At 38.2% G+C, this 16,519-nt stretch overlaps 2 protein-coding genes across 3 annotated transcripts in view; both read right to left on the bottom strand.

The window, feature by feature from the left end:
* Positions 1–1,291: 1,291 nt before the first annotated feature.
* On the bottom strand, positions 1,292–7,886 carry LOC122665386 (protein REVEILLE 6-like). The gene is made up of 9 exons (XM_043861534.1): positions 7,548–7,886; positions 6,129–6,186; positions 5,296–5,419; positions 5,027–5,203; positions 4,796–4,918; positions 3,607–3,716; positions 3,134–3,193; positions 1,652–1,984; positions 1,292–1,467 (listed from the first exon to the last, which is right to left on the bottom strand). Exons 1-9 carry the CDS (start codon positions 7,775–7,777, stop codon positions 1,414–1,416), a joined length of 1,269 nt encoding a protein of 422 aa, XP_043717469.1. The 5' UTR covers positions 7,778–7,886; the 3' UTR covers positions 1,292–1,413.
* A 3,338-nt stretch (positions 7,887–11,224) lies between these two features.
* Positions 11,225–16,519, bottom strand: part of LOC122663745 (C-terminal binding protein AN-like) — a 26,413-nt gene continuing 21,118 nt past the window's right edge. For both annotated transcript variants that reach the window (XM_043859385.1, XM_043859386.1), the window contains 4 exons: positions 15,264–16,049; positions 15,108–15,155; positions 12,357–12,470; positions 11,225–11,430 (listed from right to left, as the gene is read on the bottom strand). In XM_043859385.1, coding sequence (XP_043715320.1) covers positions 11,359–11,430; positions 12,357–12,470; positions 15,108–15,155; positions 15,264–16,049 — 1,020 coding nt within the window. In that variant the 3' untranslated portion in view covers positions 11,225–11,358. The remainder of the gene's footprint in view (positions 11,431–12,356; positions 12,471–15,107; positions 15,156–15,263; positions 16,050–16,519) is intronic.

Genomic DNA, 16,519 nt, shown 5'->3' with positions numbered 1-16,519 from the left:
GCTCTTTTTCGGAAGGCACACTCCCTCCCCATTTCTCACATCTACTCTCACCCCCATCCCTACTTTGCAACTTTTTGTAGTCCCACATTCCTTCCTCTGCAGCTGCCACACTCACTACGACCGGAATTCCTTTTACCACTTTCCAATAGAATCCGGCTCAAGTTGCATCCTTATGTGAATCAACTAGTAAAATCACGTGCGAAACTACCACGGACAGCTAGAGTCTTTGAAATTACATCCGAATCAATCCGGCATATAAGCAAATGAGTAAACTCTTAATGTAACTAGCCACAACTGCCTCGTCCTTAGAGGAGAAAGTGTCGCCGGAACTCAGAGAATTAAAAAGTGATGCTGCCGAGTTGCCCTCAAGCGATAAGGCAGCAATTGCATCTGCAATAGTAGACAACCAAATAGAAGTGGTCAAAAAGAATAGAAATGCCAACCAAAGCAACTGAAGAGTTCCTCAACACAGCCAACTGTCCATCTTTTGGGTTGCATCCAGCATTTAGGGTTTCAACAACTGAATTGGGAAGCATGTCATGAATGCTGGCATTAGAGAGAGTGATCTTGTTGAGGACAAGAGCAGCTTCCGATTCTTCTAGGGTTAGAAATCTTGATTTCGAGTGGTACACCGTAGTGAGCGAGCAAGAGCCTTTCTTAGGTAGCTTATCAGGTGCCTTGAGACCGAACCGAACATAAGGGCTATGATTTCGATTGATGGAATATGTTCTTGTTATTTTCAATTCGAACTTCCAAGTTATCTGGCACCCCAGTTAGTTGTGGAAGAACAGTCTGATGAAGGAGATGAAAGGAAAAAAATGCGAAAAGGGGAAGAAGTATAGACACACTTCCATGTTATTAAACGTTATTCCACTGTCGCAGAATCACTCTCATGGATCAGAATCACAAAAAAATCACTTCTAACTTAGAATCACTCTTACAGAACAAAAATATTATCAAATGACACCCTAATGTCTTCTTTTGGAATTAGTTTGTCGCTAATCTTATCTTCTTGTTTAGTATGTGGATGGATCATTGGGATCCTGCCATGCTAAGAGGACCATCCGACGCCATTGGCTCGAAGTCCTTTTTCTGATGTGATCCCTGCTGTCTGATCCAACATGCATGTTGTATTCACCCTATTCATACAAATATAAATGGTTATCATCATCCCCACATAGTCTTCAGCTTACATCTCTTGTTGGGAACCGTTGAGTTAGGAGTCCAGTCTTAATGTATAGGGTAATTATTGCTTATGATTGTCATAAAAATGATTAAGGAGCCAGAAAAAGAAGAAAAAGCTAGTAACCTGTAAAACAGTAACTTCTATGGACAATTTGGTGATATGTTTAGGAGTCTCAACCAACGAGCCATGGGTGACTTGGCAAAAATTTTAGTCCTAACTGCTGCAGTTTAAGAGGGATTCAGTCGGGTCTCTAAAGCATCATTATTCTCTTCTGCAAAACTCTGAAACATAATTACAACAAATATACAGTTGAAAACTCAAAAGATACAGAGACAAGCTCTGTACAGGATGACCTCCAGGTAACTACAGCTCGGAGAAGAAGGATCATATTTATCTCTGCATTACAAAGGGCTTTTACAACAGGGCAGTCTTAGATCAACTCTGACACCTAAACTACAATGGAACCTTGGATGCCCGAACACTCTGCCTACTTACATACAAGCATTGCTTATTGATTTTATCAACAGTCAACTGCAAGATGAGCTCAGTGAGTGTTCCCTCTTTCTCCTGATATTTTGCCAACTCAGTCAGAAAAAGCTTGTGCAGAAATGAAAATGAGATGGAGATGGACAGTAATTGTAAATTGTAATACATTGCTCTAAAAGGGTCAACATTATTCAATTTTTTCTTACCAAATGAAAGAGCACTCTTTGACTCATCCGCATTGAAAGTGCTGTTTGTACCACCACCCAATTTCTTCTTCTCAGTGTCGACGTCATATGATGAGAACAACTTTCTCTGCATTAACACTTAAGAATTAGATTCATATGCATGTCAACAAGATGAAGAATTTTTTTAATTGCATGAATGAGGAACTCTATTACCCTACTAATGTGAGCATAAGCACCACCAAACATGTGAGTAGTGGGCGGATAAGGCAACATGAAAGTGCGAGAGATCCATAGTTCAAAAACTCGGTGAAATTTTGAACACTCCGAGGCGAAACATCATACGAAACGTCGAACTCAAACAAGACAATGTTTTGACCGAAATTTTTGAAAATTTCAGATATTTCGGTTATTTTGTTTTGGAATCTCGCTCATTTCAGTCTAAAAATTGCACCGTTTCATCGAAATTTCGGTTATTTTGTTTCGGTATTTCAGCCTTTTACACCCCAAAATGGCCAAGCAAAACCCAGAAAAAAAATACAATGTTTCGGCGAAATTTCGTTGATATTTCGATTGTCTCAACCAGGTCGAGACACCGAAACGAGACGAGTTTTCGAACTATGGAGAGAATATTTCACACAATGGAAGAGTCATTCAGCAATAAAGACCCCAGATTGAGTTGAAGACTAAATATCACCAAAGTAACAACTAGATTGGTTCGACCAGTAATCGGGTAAATAGGTATCCATTTACACCCTAGCTTCAATATCCCACTGATGCAACCTGAAGATGCTCGTTTCCAATTTCATAGGTGACATGCTAAACTTATTAATTGTTAAAAGGTGAATTAAGATGCAATCTTGCAGACAAAGTAAACAATGACACCAACACCTAAGGGTAAACTTTAGAAAAGATTATGTTGCTGTGGGAGAACAAAGAAAGAGGGCGTAAGCATCTGATAGCACAATCAACACATTAAATGGTCTTGAGGATTCCAACACTATGAGCACCAAAAAGCTATATGTTTGACTCAGAAGGATGTGACTGATGGGCTTCTATCTCGTAGAGCACACTGAGCCTGAAGAGTTTGGCACTACTGGAGACATTCTTCAAGTATCTGCTAATTAAATAACTAAATCACATGTACAAGAGCATGATAAATAAATAGGTTATAAGGCCAATGATTCATGGCAGAAAATGAATCATTCATTGAATTCCCTCTCCAACTCCCACCCCCCCAAAAAAAAAAATCACGGGATCAGTGTAAGAAAGCACTTACATGATCTTCAAAATCCGGGCTTGACAGATTGATGGAGAGGTTTCTCATCAATAGCAACACCTGTACAAGAGCAGAAGGGTATGTTGCATTAATATACAGCAGTTGTTCATGAACAAATTTCAATCCATTTAAGGATTTCATGTGAGATTTATTGCAATGTGAGATTAATTGTTAAAAGGTGAAACAAAGAAATAGAACTCTAAAATTTAATCTGGTATTTACAAAATATATTTACTCCTACAGCACCAATTAAGAGTTTCTATTGCACTAAATTTAACAATATCAAATTCAGCATTCAACACTTCCCACCCCCCTCTCCCTGCAAACAGCAACTCGAGGCCCCAACTTAGTAAGGTAGTGTCTAGCTCAGACCAGGTAACCAGCTTCACCACTAAGCATGATTCACTGTTTAGACATCCTACTTCTTCATACATTTAGAATGATAAAATTGGTCTAGGATTTAGAAGACTTACAGTTTCAACATCAATTGGATCCATCTCCTTTAGTTTCAGCAAGTGGCCACTAGTGTTCGGATCAAAGACACTTCCAATGAAGCTATATACTTGAGCAAAGTCTGGCATAACTGCACCTAAAATAAAATAAGCGAGCCATGATAATAAGTGTTAAAAAAAATGTGCCCCCAGAAGATATCAAGCAAAATGGGGGTCAGAGTGGGAAGAGAAGACATATAGATTGAGAGAGTTACGCATAAACAAGTAGATAATCTCCAAAAGCATCAAGTAGGTCATGCATATATATAATATGTAGATAATATTAAATTGAAAGAAAAAAAAAACCCCATAATAACAAGAAACAAGAACCACAATACTAGATATCTACAACTTTTCTTGCAATTAATAGATACATTACAAAGCTAATTATTTTAGCAGAAGCCAAGGTGTAAACTATGTGAAGCCACCCCTCCCCTTGCCATACATCGGTGTAAATAATTGAGTGGAATCTATGAGCTTGAACGGGAGGACGAAGCCTTTTTTTTTTTTCTCGTTTGTTGAAAACTCGGTCACTGTTTAGGACTCATATACAATTTCTTTTCTCACCCAGAAAATTACAATAAGCATTTTTAAAGTGTATGTCAATGCCGACAACAACATTATTAAATTATTTTCTTTTGCCTTCTGATTTTATCTTATAGTGATAGAAATTATACAAGTGTTAAATTGAATCTTTTTTATTGAAAATATGATTTATTATTTAACCAAAACAAATGGAGCACCAAAAAAAAAAAGAGGCTCTCATTTGGCTCGCTAAAAAATATTCTAGTGACAATAGTAGCATTCATAAACATGAGCAACAAGAAAGACATTGTCCCAGAAGTTGGAAGTTCAAAGATCAGTCCAGATTCCAGAAGCCTTTTGTTTTTGGGTGGGGTCTGAGACCAGGAGTCAATAGAACATGTGAGACAAAATTATGCTCAATCTGGAATATAGAGAAATGGGCTTTTCTGAGCTTAGTGTCTTGACCAAGTGAGAGGGAAAAGGGAACCCTGATGCAGAGTCTACTTGTGCTTTGTACAAACAGGCATTGGGAACTGGGGTGAAGTGGGAAAAGTCGATGAATTTGGCCTACCAGATAGTACAAAAAAATTCTGCTGAATTTGACTTTTCTTGAATATAGCAATACTACCAATGAATAAGCACTTACCTCTTACTGGTGGCCCTTGATTCCCTTGATCAGCTGTTTCACAAGTTGGCCATGTCCTTGGAGTACTTTCACTGCTACTGCAACAATGGTTTACCACTGTAGGCCCTGCAAATCCCATATCATCTGAAAATAACATCAAATCAAAATATAACTTTTGCATAAGAAGCCACTGCTTTTGAAACGAGAACAGAGTTAAGTTTGTCAAGATAAAAGCAGGTAAAAACATTAAACCTTTTGCCACATGGGACATACTGACTGGAGGTGCAGAACTATGAGCCCATGAAGACACATCTGCACTCGTAATAGGATTTCCAAGCATTGAGGACGAATCTGGCCTGAGAACATATCCCGGTTCAAGCAGAGCAGCTGGAGATTGAAATGCTCCTGTCACTTGTGAGAGCACTGGAGCTGCAAAGTTCATAAAACATGCAAAAGCTGAGAGGGTTTACCGAGGCATTTAACTATGAAGACTCACTATAATAGAATCAAACCATCCTAACCATTCTTAGTCGCTTTCTGTGGGTATGGATGGGCTGCTTTTCGCTTTGGCCGAGGGGGAGGTACATGTTCACTTGTCCCATTCTTCTGAACCTTCAAAAAGTACTTTTGTGCATGACTCCGTATCTGCAAAGGCCATCCTTTAATATCTGGAACATAGACAACATATCTAAAGCAATTCATGATATTGATTAGGCAATGTGATCTTCTTTAAGTACACTGAGTGCCCAGCAATGTTGCAACAAACAGGCAGAGTGTAAGAGAGCTAATTTTGGTTCTGCAACCTAGTATCAAATTGAAAAATATACCTGACAGTTCCAATCTCAGTAAGTTCATGAAAAATGGAAATAGCAACAAAGTGCATCTTGTCTTAGACTAATTAAATATAGTCATACAAGCTTCCAGAAAAGCCAAAAATCCAAATAACCCCACCAGGAAATCCCCCCAACTGCCCCAAAAGAAGAAGAATAAAGGATAATCAAAAGAACAGTCTCTATACAAAGTGTTTGAAGGCATTATAGAGTTGGCTAGGTAACATGTCTCTTTGTTTTGTGATGTACAATGGTTCAGAGTGCTGGTTCACAGTTGGGACAATTTGGATTCTCTTGAATCTGTTACAGTGATTAAAAAGTCCATTCCCGTCCCACCCTACACCTGTCCCACCCCAACCCCACCGAAGGGATTCTAACTAGCATCTATGCTATGAACCAATAGGCAGCTAAGATATTCAGAACTAGTTACTTACATTTTTCACTTTCTCTACATAAAGAAAATAATACAGTTTTTTGCGGGTAGATCATTTTAACAAGAGGGGAATCACGCATGTCGAAGTTACCTGGATAACAGTCTTTGACCCAACAAATGCCTCTATCTTCTTCCAGTCACGATCAAAGCTGAAAATCAAAACAGGCTAGTAATATTAGGTAAAATTGATCACCACCCACAGAAATGCGAACAAAATCTAAGGATTAGGCTCCCATTATTCAGGGTATGTAATACAATTTCAGCATCAACTAAATTAAGCATTGTTCCAACTAAACGAGGTCGGCTACAGGAAACCTGTTTTGCCATCTCTAGCAAACTAGCAAAAATCTCAACCACCTGAACAAACTGTCTGGAAATTAAGGATAGATTCATTTAAGTTAGATGTATGGCAAGCATAAAGTGTGAACTGTTATTGTCAAAAGTATAGTAATTAGGCACAGAAGATGAATGTCCTTATTGCCCCAACAATAGAACTAACATTTCAATCCTTTAACCTCATGTACTAAAGACTTCTTTCTTTTTGATAAATGGTTCATTTGGGTTTTTCAATACATGTTTCAACTTTCAGATTCATAATTACATCCATTCAGTGTGTGTTCCCTAAATGCTTTCCATGTTGGGTATTATTAATACATCTAGCTTAGCAACTGTATCTCCTTTGCTTCTTCGAATTTGCATTTGTATGCTCAAAATGTACAGATTATCCATACAACCAGTACCTGCGACCCGGTCATCTGACAACTACAAACATAGCTGCTAGGAAGGGGGGGGGGGGGAAATGAGCAACAAAAAAGCAGAATGACACCAATCCGTCATTAGAACTCGGCAGACAGTTCCAGATCTGCACAGAAACTGCTATTTTCTTAAAAGGTTTTCAGCTTTTCAGTAGTCCAATCTTACCAGTCGTAAACAAGTATATTCCCATTCCCATTATATGCTTCAAATCAGGAGCTTGAAATTCATTTTAGCACTGTAAATTTTAGTACAGTACAATGGAAAAAAAAACTAGTAGATTAGCTGTTAAATATAAGTTCCACAGACGGGTCTATGGAATCTGCATATTCACGCGACATAACTAAAACCCTAAACACATCCAACCCAATAAATTTACAGCCTTAACCAGGTACCTGGAAAACCCAGGCATGTGCAAGATATTTCGTACTCAGTAGCAGCAACTGAATCGCAATCAATAACCCAGAATCTTAGTAGGCTAAGACCAAATGCCATTTATAATTCCGCCCTCTACAAGCATCCCATCCATCCCGTACAATTATACTAAACATGCTTAGCCGTCAAAAAAACTTCCGCCGCAATTCGGAGAGAACGAAATGCAAAGCAGTTGGTAATAAGAAAACAAGACTGAATTATTCCCAAAACCCAATTCGAGACAAATGCATTAGAAAAAAAACCAACTGAAAAAGCTCAAATGAGGGGAAGAAAACACAGATTAATTCAACTAAAAGAAGAAGAAGGATTGAAGGGAACCCACAGTTGAAGAGCTTCAAGGAACTTGTCGTGCTCTTGCTCAGTCCAACTCTCTCTGGATTTGGTGATGGTATAGGGCTTCCTAATCTTCTTGGTGAGATCATCGCATGAAGCTATGGTAGCAGAAGGACCTGTTGTAGTTGCTGTTAAAGAGCCAAGTCCAGGAAGAGCTATTCCCATGGGATCCAAATAGAAACCTTCTGGTGCAGTTGGGTTTGGATTTACGGAAACCATATGCTACACGCTCTCTCTCTCTCTTGTCCCTCTCTGCTTTGCTGCTTCTTCTGGGACAGTTTCCTTCTTTCCTTTTGCGTTTGTTCGATGTTATTCTGGCTTTCTTCTTCTTCTTTAGTTACTGTTGGTGGTGTTGTCACCTCCTCACTTGTTGATGAGATTAAAGGAAAGAAAAGAAAAGGAAAAATTGTGGTGAGGTCGCAACTCTAGCCCACCTTATATATATCTATCGAATTACAATAAAGTATAGGAAAACGACTTCCGAAATAGAAATAGAAATAGAAATAGAAATAAAAATAAAAAGTCACGTTGGTTGGACGGGATGAAACGGTCCTTACCAACTACTTTGCTTCTATACGTGGCATGCAGGTAAGAGATCTCTACGCGTGACATGCAGTACACATCCAGACACAATATCGATTAGTGTTATTTACTGATTAAAACTTGGAAATCGAATCATATGGTTGCAATTTATTTAATCACCAATTGGCATTTAATACATGTCCATGTCTCTCTTCCTTATCGATATCGTGAACTAAAATCTTGCTTGATTAAAGCTAGAATCTTGCTTCTAATCAAGGATTTTAAATTTAGAATCAGGGGTGGAATCGATCTCTATCAATTTCAATCTGGATTGGTCCCAAAAACTTTAGAATCGACCTCTCAAAACTGAAAACCTAGATGTCCCGTCTCAAAAACCCTCGAATTGGAAGTTGTAGAACATCTATAATGAGGATCGATCACGACAAATTCTGATCTGAATCGATTGATCTGATCTATCCGGTTGTTGAAACAATGCTTACAAAAACTGATTTTAGAGAGAGACAGGGATAACATTCTTATGTTGATTTCTCTCATCCCTTCTCTTGAAATGACTTCTCTGTCAATTAGAAATGATTCCTTTTTGAAGGCAATGGTTGGGTATTTTTTTTTACTGATGTAGGTGATAGTATCGGATAGAAAACATTCTCCTCATTTATTATTAAGGGAGAGAGTTCCCTACATAGATAATGTGGGGGAATCTCTCACGCCACATCAATAATTATCGTTGTCAAAAACGATATTATCCACATGGAACCTACTGGCATGAAATCGGGGTATATTGGATGCGTGGGAAACTGTTTCTCATTAATTAATTACATTTGTGGTCTTTTTCCTAAGCTGATTCCAAAATGGGTATGCAAATTATATATGATCAAGTGGATTTTTTTTTATAATTATAAACCAGAATCTTCTACAAAATGTGAGGGTGGGGAGGTCAAACGTGCCGGTATCATGTTTGACCACTGGAGATATGGTCATTTGCATCCACTTACATCAACTTGAATATTTAATCACATAAGTAAACTATATTATAATTGAGTATGAGAGGAAAGGGATTTTATTGTATGCTCCACTTCTTTGGTTAGGATTAGATCTGATGATGATATTACCCATTATGTAATTTGTCTAAAACATGAACTTTAATCAGAATTGAGACCAAAGCATATGATTTGGTTCAATATGATCGATCTGTATTGATATCGATATCGATATTGGCCGAGACTGATACCATTACTAATATCTTGATTTAAAACCAAGTTCTCTTGGCACTTGGGCTTTCAAAGAAAGTTTCTTTTTAAAAAATTTGATTTCACTTATGTAATCTTTTTTCATTGTATATGACTGGAAAACATATTTTGGCATAGATGAGTGAGGCACCACCCAACACCTCATATTAGATGTTTGGGTCTGTGCTCTCATTGGTCTTCGTGCTGGTGCAAAGGCCATACAACCAGTAGCATTCTCTCTCTCGAAGAAATGTCGAAGAATGCACAATAAACTATTATAAAGGGTACGTAAACATACATATGGATGCATGCCAATACACGGGATGATATAGATCTCTTTTTTAAGTAAGGTTGTTTGAACAAGACTACTAAATATAGAGATCTATGCGTGGATCAAGACAATTTAGAATTAAACTCTTTTTTAAACTTTGGTATTACCCTATTGCTATATATTATAATAGAAAAGTTTATGTTAGAAAGCAAAGCAAAGTGTGCAAACCTTGAGAATTGGGAGGCAAAAATGAAATTTTGTTAAGGAGAGATAGAGGGAAAAAGTTGGAGATTCTAGTTCTAACTTTTTAATTCTAGCATGTTCTAGCAGATGAATCGATGCTTCTCCATGTTTACTTCTTTTTTTGCCCTTCAGAAGGACTGTACAATTGGAATCTGTTGAAGAACCATAATTTCACTACTTACAGGTATAAAACATTCTAAAATATGATAAAATAAATCATTTAAGAGATGAAGAGTCAATTTGGCAGCTTTGGTTTAATGAATGAAACTAAAGTTAAGATGGATCATGGGCCTAAAAACTTGACATGAAAAGGCTAATCCATGGTGGGTTAAGAATTAGGAGTAACCTAACCAATTTAAAACTTTAAATTTAAAGTGGGTACTTACCTTCCAAAATAATGGGTATGTTTTCTTGTCTCCACTCTCAAGCTGATTTTTCTTAATTTGGGCTTCATTGGATTTGGTCAATTACCAATACCTTCCATTCCTAGGCAGGGTTTAAAAACCTGGAAATGGGATTCGGATCCGGTGACCCGGTCTCGGCCAGATTCGGATTCAGATAGAATATGAATCAGTCTAAAAAACCATAAAATTGGCCTGTAGATACCTGACCCTAACTATGAGACATAAACATGGGAGCAACTAAGGCCAGCTTGAGATGGACCCATGGATTTAAAAACTCAGAATCAAATCGGGTGAATTAGTGCTTTGATTTGGAATTGGCTAAGCCCTATCGAAATTCCTGCTGTTCCCGAGCAGGCAATCCAATCTGGGATTTTAAGGTTTAGGCAAAATCTAACCGATTGAAAAGGATAGAAATCAGCTAAACCAATTCCTTGTTCTAAAAACCCATATGGTCCTTGGCCTACAACGAGTGTTTGTTTTAGCATCCTCAGAAATTGTCCTCAATTTGCTGAGAGTTTAGGTTGTGTTTGGTCGATACAGCATTCTGAGATGATAAAAACAGTGAAAATTATACACTCAGAATGCATACCAAACGCAGCCTAGTCTCACGACATCCTTATTTTTTTGTGTGCCATTTAAGGTTCAAAAAGACTTTGGGCGGGGATATCATACAATCAGTCAAACTACCATTTACCTTGTATCCAAAACCCCCCAATAATTACACTAAAATTCACCATAATAACATGGGAAAAGGAACACCATCCGGTTGCGCATTGTGGCGTGCACCTGCACCCAGACACGGGCACATAAAATGACTGGCGCACCCTGGCAGTTCGGGTGGCGTTCTTTCTCCCTAATAACAATTACCAACAACAATCTCCTCTTCCATGTAAGGAGAAAAAACAACTTTCTTCATTCTAGAAACAGATACACAGAGGAATACCCTATGAAGAGAGAGAGAGAGAGCTACAGCACAAACTACATAATACCAACACTGTAGGTTCGATTTTAAGATGATCAACATCAAATGCTTTACAAGTTAATGAAGAGAATTACAAACAAGAAAATCCAAGAAAGGAAATGGGAAGGACTTCCTTCTCCCACCAAGCCACCCTAATCAAGCCAGCGAGCAACCCCATCATCTCCTAGAGTTGCAAGAATCTCGATACGAACCTCCAATATAGCCTGCAGTGGCCGAGAAAATGATAAGTAATCCACCAACATCAATAATCAAAAGCTTCTTCTACAAAATGTTATCAACGGCCATACCATGCTTCAGATAAACGAAAAATTAAGTTAAACAATAAGAGAAGATAACAAGGACAGTAGACCCCATGTTGCATTGATGACATGCATTTTGATCAGATAAGAAACAAGTTTTATCCTTGATAAACGAAAAAAAGCATAGCTCAAGCATCCACAGTGAGAGATTCAACAAATCCTCCTTCACACCACAGAAATACTCCTCTCACAAATGTGAGTTACTGAGTTAAATCACTGAATTAAAAGAGAACTTGCATTTGTTATATGAGTATATTTACTCTTTCATATATTATAGAGCTCCTAGAATTGTATACTCAGCTCATTATGAGTATCAAGCTTTGGGTCACATGATTTCTACATGAGAGCAAATATAAAATCTCCATGATTTAATAATGCAAGGGTTGTGGTACTGGGAAAATCAACTCTAGCTCTACAAAACTACAAAGCATCAACAGAAAGAAGACAAAACAATAAACTATTAAATTTGTTTCAATGTGGAAATTTAAGGCACTCAATAATAAAATAAGCATTATGGAAGTTATCGAATCATAGGAAATTTGAGAACAAAAGCACTATCTTATGAGAATTATAAAAAAAAGGGCATATCCAATGCACGAGGCTCCTGCCACTGCGGGATCTGGGGAGGGTCATAACGTACGCAGCCTTAACCCCCGCTTCGCGGAGAGGCTGTTTCCAGAGACTCGAACCCGTGACTACTTGGTCACAATGGAGCAACCTTACCGTTGCACCAAGGTCCACCCTCATCATATGAGAATAATATACCAAAAAATATGAAGGAAAAATTCAACCAAAATGAGAACAGACCATTAGTGAACAAAGAAACATACCAAGGGATTTCTACAGTTGACAAGCCTACATTCCTCCAGAGCACCTTCCAACGTCCAACTCTCCCAAACATCAAAACTGTGGCTAGCAAATACAAACTCCATTCTTCTGTTTATCTGGAATTCAAACATAAAATTAAGTTTCAAACCTAAGAAAGGAAGCCCCTAGAAGGGGATTCCATTGGCATTGCTGCAGCTGATTTCAGGAACAGCACAAGTCATCTTCCAATAGAAATAGATCAAGAGAAAGTCCTAAGAAACCAACCATCATAAGATGGCTTGCAGAAGGAATTTGAATAAATAAATGGGATTTTCTTATTGGGGGGTGTCAAAAAAATTGTAACCTTACCTTTTTGCCCTTTTAGTATTATACATTTTTTTCCAACGAGGGTAAACATTGTCATTTCACATGTGAACTCTAAATATGTGCATGACAATGACACCTTTTGATAATGACATGTCCCTTTCAAATAGTTTTTGAAAACCCCTTTATACCCCTAATTCAAAGAACATTTGGGAATAAGACAAAAGGGATAAAAGAAGGTGTCAAGTTCAAAATACACCTATGGAGGTGTCATTCAGACACTCCCATCACGGAAAGTCAATTTTACAACCACATCTATCAACAATTTGAATACTTCAAATAGGTCTCTGAAAAAGAACCAATTGGAAAATAAAGGAAAAAGCCCAAAATAATGGGCCATACCACCAAATTTGATGGATGGCCCATCAAGAGGATCCCAAACCTAACCAACAACAACAAAAAAAGGGCGAACCCAGTGCACGAGGCTCCCGCCACTGCAAAGTCGGGGAGGGTCATAATGTACGCAGCCTTTACCCCCGCTTCGCAGAGAGGCTATTTCCCGACTCGAACCCATGACCACTAGGTTGCAATGTAGCAACCTTACAGTTGAGCTGACGCCCGCCCTCTCCCAAACCTAATCAACATTTGAACAAATTACAAATTGAATGATGATCAAGGTCAATCTTTTCATTTAATCATGAACTACAAAGATCAGAAGATCAATAGATAGCCTGGCCTTATCATGTGAGCTATTTAAATGTCAATTTTGAACCTATCACTAATAAACAAATCAACTCCCACATGCATGGGTTATTCTGCAGCTTCCCTACATCCACACCAGTTCCAGTAGAAACTGCAATGAGCTGGTTTGGTATAGCTTACATAATCTAACTCCCAACCATTCTACTACAAACCAAACCCACACAAATCTATCAAATCTTAGCAAAATGAGTAGCAACAATTGGTAACTATACAAAATACAGAACTGGCCCTTGCCCCAACCCATGTTGTTGCACAAGGGGTAGGCTGCATTAGGAGCCCAATCCTAGCCACTCCCTCCATGTAACTTCTGCTGTGTTACATTTGTTTGATGGACAAAGTGCCAAAAAATAAAATTACCAAATGAACTACAAAAACAGATCCCAATAATCATCATGCCAACCCCCCCCCCCCCCAAAAAAAAAAGAAGTGGGTGGGGCAAGAAAGATCACCTACCAGACTAACTACCATCCCTAGTTTCTAGTAACCACCAAGTGCTTTACAGCTTTAGAGTACCAATATCTGCTCCACTAAGTGCCATGACTAAATTGAAGGTTGATATCTAACTTACGGTCTTTGAGAAGATAAGCATTCTTAAGGGAAATGAAAATTCTTTTGATGGGGGTAACATCGATATGTCTGAAAAATGTTCAAATGCATTGTCGACTTGTCAAATTATCAAGCTTTCACAATCATGCCTCGTGAAGTATTAATAATAGGGGCAAGTGAAGAATAAGTTCTAAGTATACATTTCCTAGAGAATTCTACTTCTATATAGTATGGAGCTGCAAGCAGCTGCATCATTCTTTAAATATGACAATAATCACTTGATCATTTAGGGGATCCAGGAACATCAATGTAGTGTTAAGCATTTTAGCGACAATCTGATCTAGGTCACCAATCCATAACCATCAGAATGTAATCAAATAACACTATCAAATAAACAAATTTATTGTCCTTATTCTTAGTTATACATCCTAAGTACAAGATGGCTGTGTGATCTGAATCTGGAGACTAACATTGTTAAGCTCCCACTCCCTACACTCATGCTAGGGTTCAGAACTTACCAGAGATAGCATGCAATTTTCTTTTAATAGGAGAAATCTTATCCAATTAGAGACATCGTCGCAATTTTATGCACATATCTATATAAAAATGAAATTAAACAGAGTTGGAGGGAGAAATAGGTTTCAATGTCATCCTGGGATAAGGCTTTGCTGGGTTGTTTAATAATCTCCTTGTGCCTTGGATCTGAATCATCAGGAGTGAAATGATTCATATCAGAGGTGCTAAAGAGCTGGGGGCAGACCTAAAATGACTCTAGGAGAAGTGGTGACGAAAGACATGCATAGGTTAGGACTGGTAACAAGTGTGACCTTGAAGAATTGATTAGCGAAAGAGGATCCATGTAACTGACCCCATTAAGTTGGGATAATGTTGTGGAGTTGAGTATATTTTGACACACAGAAATATCATCTAAGTTATTGACAAAATTTAAGTCCAGAGATTATTCATCCTTTTTTTTTGGGAGGGGGGGGGTGCTCACTGGTGGTAACCACCGTTTGCTAGACTAAGGGCAAGTATTGGATATCAAAATAATGCAAGAGATTCTAGAGCTTACTAATATTTCATTCCCCACATAAAAATTTCTCAACCATTGAAACAGAATTATTGAAAATAATAGTAAGTACCTGCAATAATTTTCCCCCAGCAGCAAAAGATCGCAATCCAATTGTGTCCTGAAGAAAAGGCATTCAAACAAGTATGTTTGGTTGATTAGCAAGACAAATAACACCTCTATTAAACTCAGCATACACACAAAAAAAAAAAAAGGTTTCAATACACACCTTGCTCCTGAAAACAACTAAAAATTGTGCTGCAGGATCCCTTTTAGTCACATTACACATTGTGTCCAAGAGCCAGCCACCACCAGGTACTCTTTGCCTGGACACATGTAAAGCAGGACGATCTCTTGCATGTATAGCAATAACATACCCATCTTTTAGCAGTTCACCTGATGCCCTACTAATCCCCAAGTTTGATTTTGTGTGCCGCTCAGAAGTTGACTCTGTTATCAATTCAATGGGATTTTTCCTACTTCTAGAATCTTCTGGGGAAGCAAAACGAGAACTGGAACTTAATACTTGATCTGTGCTACTCAAAGCAGTATCATTGTCTCGCTGTGAGGTACAGTTGCTATCTCTTTCCAAGTCATCAGACTTCTGCTGAGATTTACGGCGGGTATGTCTCTTTTTACTCTTCTTCCCTGACCTGCTATGCCTTCCCTCAGCTCGAGTTTGTGATGCACCTGAAGCTTGAGGCAGGCTGTGTGACTCTGTTGATTGAAAAATACTCTTCTGATAATTTTCTGGACTTAATTGAATGTCATCAGTCAACTGCTCACCGATAATATCCCGTGAGGCACTCTCTGTGTCTAGTTTCTCAGATTGTTCCTCTTCATAGCCTGTTTCACTTACTGCATCATCCTCATCAGAGATAGCGTTACTTGAAATAACCCCATCAATGAAAAATGTTTGCAACATAGAAATAGCTTTCTCCCTTATCTCCATCCATACTTCTTCACTATAATCTGCACTGTGGGGAAGGATCAATACATTGGGCATCTCCTTTACCTGAAGCAAGGGCCAGGATTTGAAGGTTCAGCACCAGCCCACAATAAATAAATAAATAGCCCCTAAATGTATTAATACATGTTCATAAAAATGATATGAACTGACTGTATACAGCAGCAGCAGTAGCACACACACACACACAGCGCGAGAGAGAGAGAGTATACATAACGGTTTATGCAATTGCAACATCTCAGTTGACAGTTAAGAAATATGAGTGACATGAACAGAGAAAACAACTAATACCCTATTGATGCCTTCCTAACTCAATATGAACCAGTTTTTATGGGACAATGATTACGCACTCCTATTCAAGAATGTTTTTGCTACACATGAAATTTATGTCTCACAACAAAATGTTGAATGCTTAGACACAAAACTAGGGCACTTCAACTCAATATGTATTGTGTTTCCTCCTCATTTGGGTGCTTGGTGTTTTGTGAGAAAGAGTGGGAGAGAAAGCCAAAAAAGAG

This window comes from Telopea speciosissima, chromosome 6, assembly GCF_018873765.1.
Source record: "Telopea speciosissima isolate NSW1024214 ecotype Mountain lineage chromosome 6, Tspe_v1, whole genome shotgun sequence".
Taxonomy (NCBI): Eukaryota; Viridiplantae; Streptophyta; class Magnoliopsida; order Proteales; family Proteaceae; genus Telopea; species Telopea speciosissima.
This window is presented reverse-complemented; position numbering and strand designations above follow the sequence as displayed.

Bases quoted from the DNA above. Each gene is read 5' to 3' on its own strand.
- LOC122665386 (XM_043861534.1), bottom strand. From the start codon at position 7,777: ATGGTTTCCGTAAATCCAAACCCAACTGCACCAGAAGGTTTCTATTTG. The intron at 3,717-4,795 runs GTAAGTGCTTAT...TTTTAGGTGCAG, and splicing joins TCAAGGGCCACCAGTAAGAG to TTATGCCAGACTTTGCTCAA. The intron at 1,985-3,133 runs GTAAGTGCTTTC...GTGTTAATGCAG, and splicing joins GCCCGGATTTTGAAGATCAT to AGAAAGTTGTTCTCATCATA.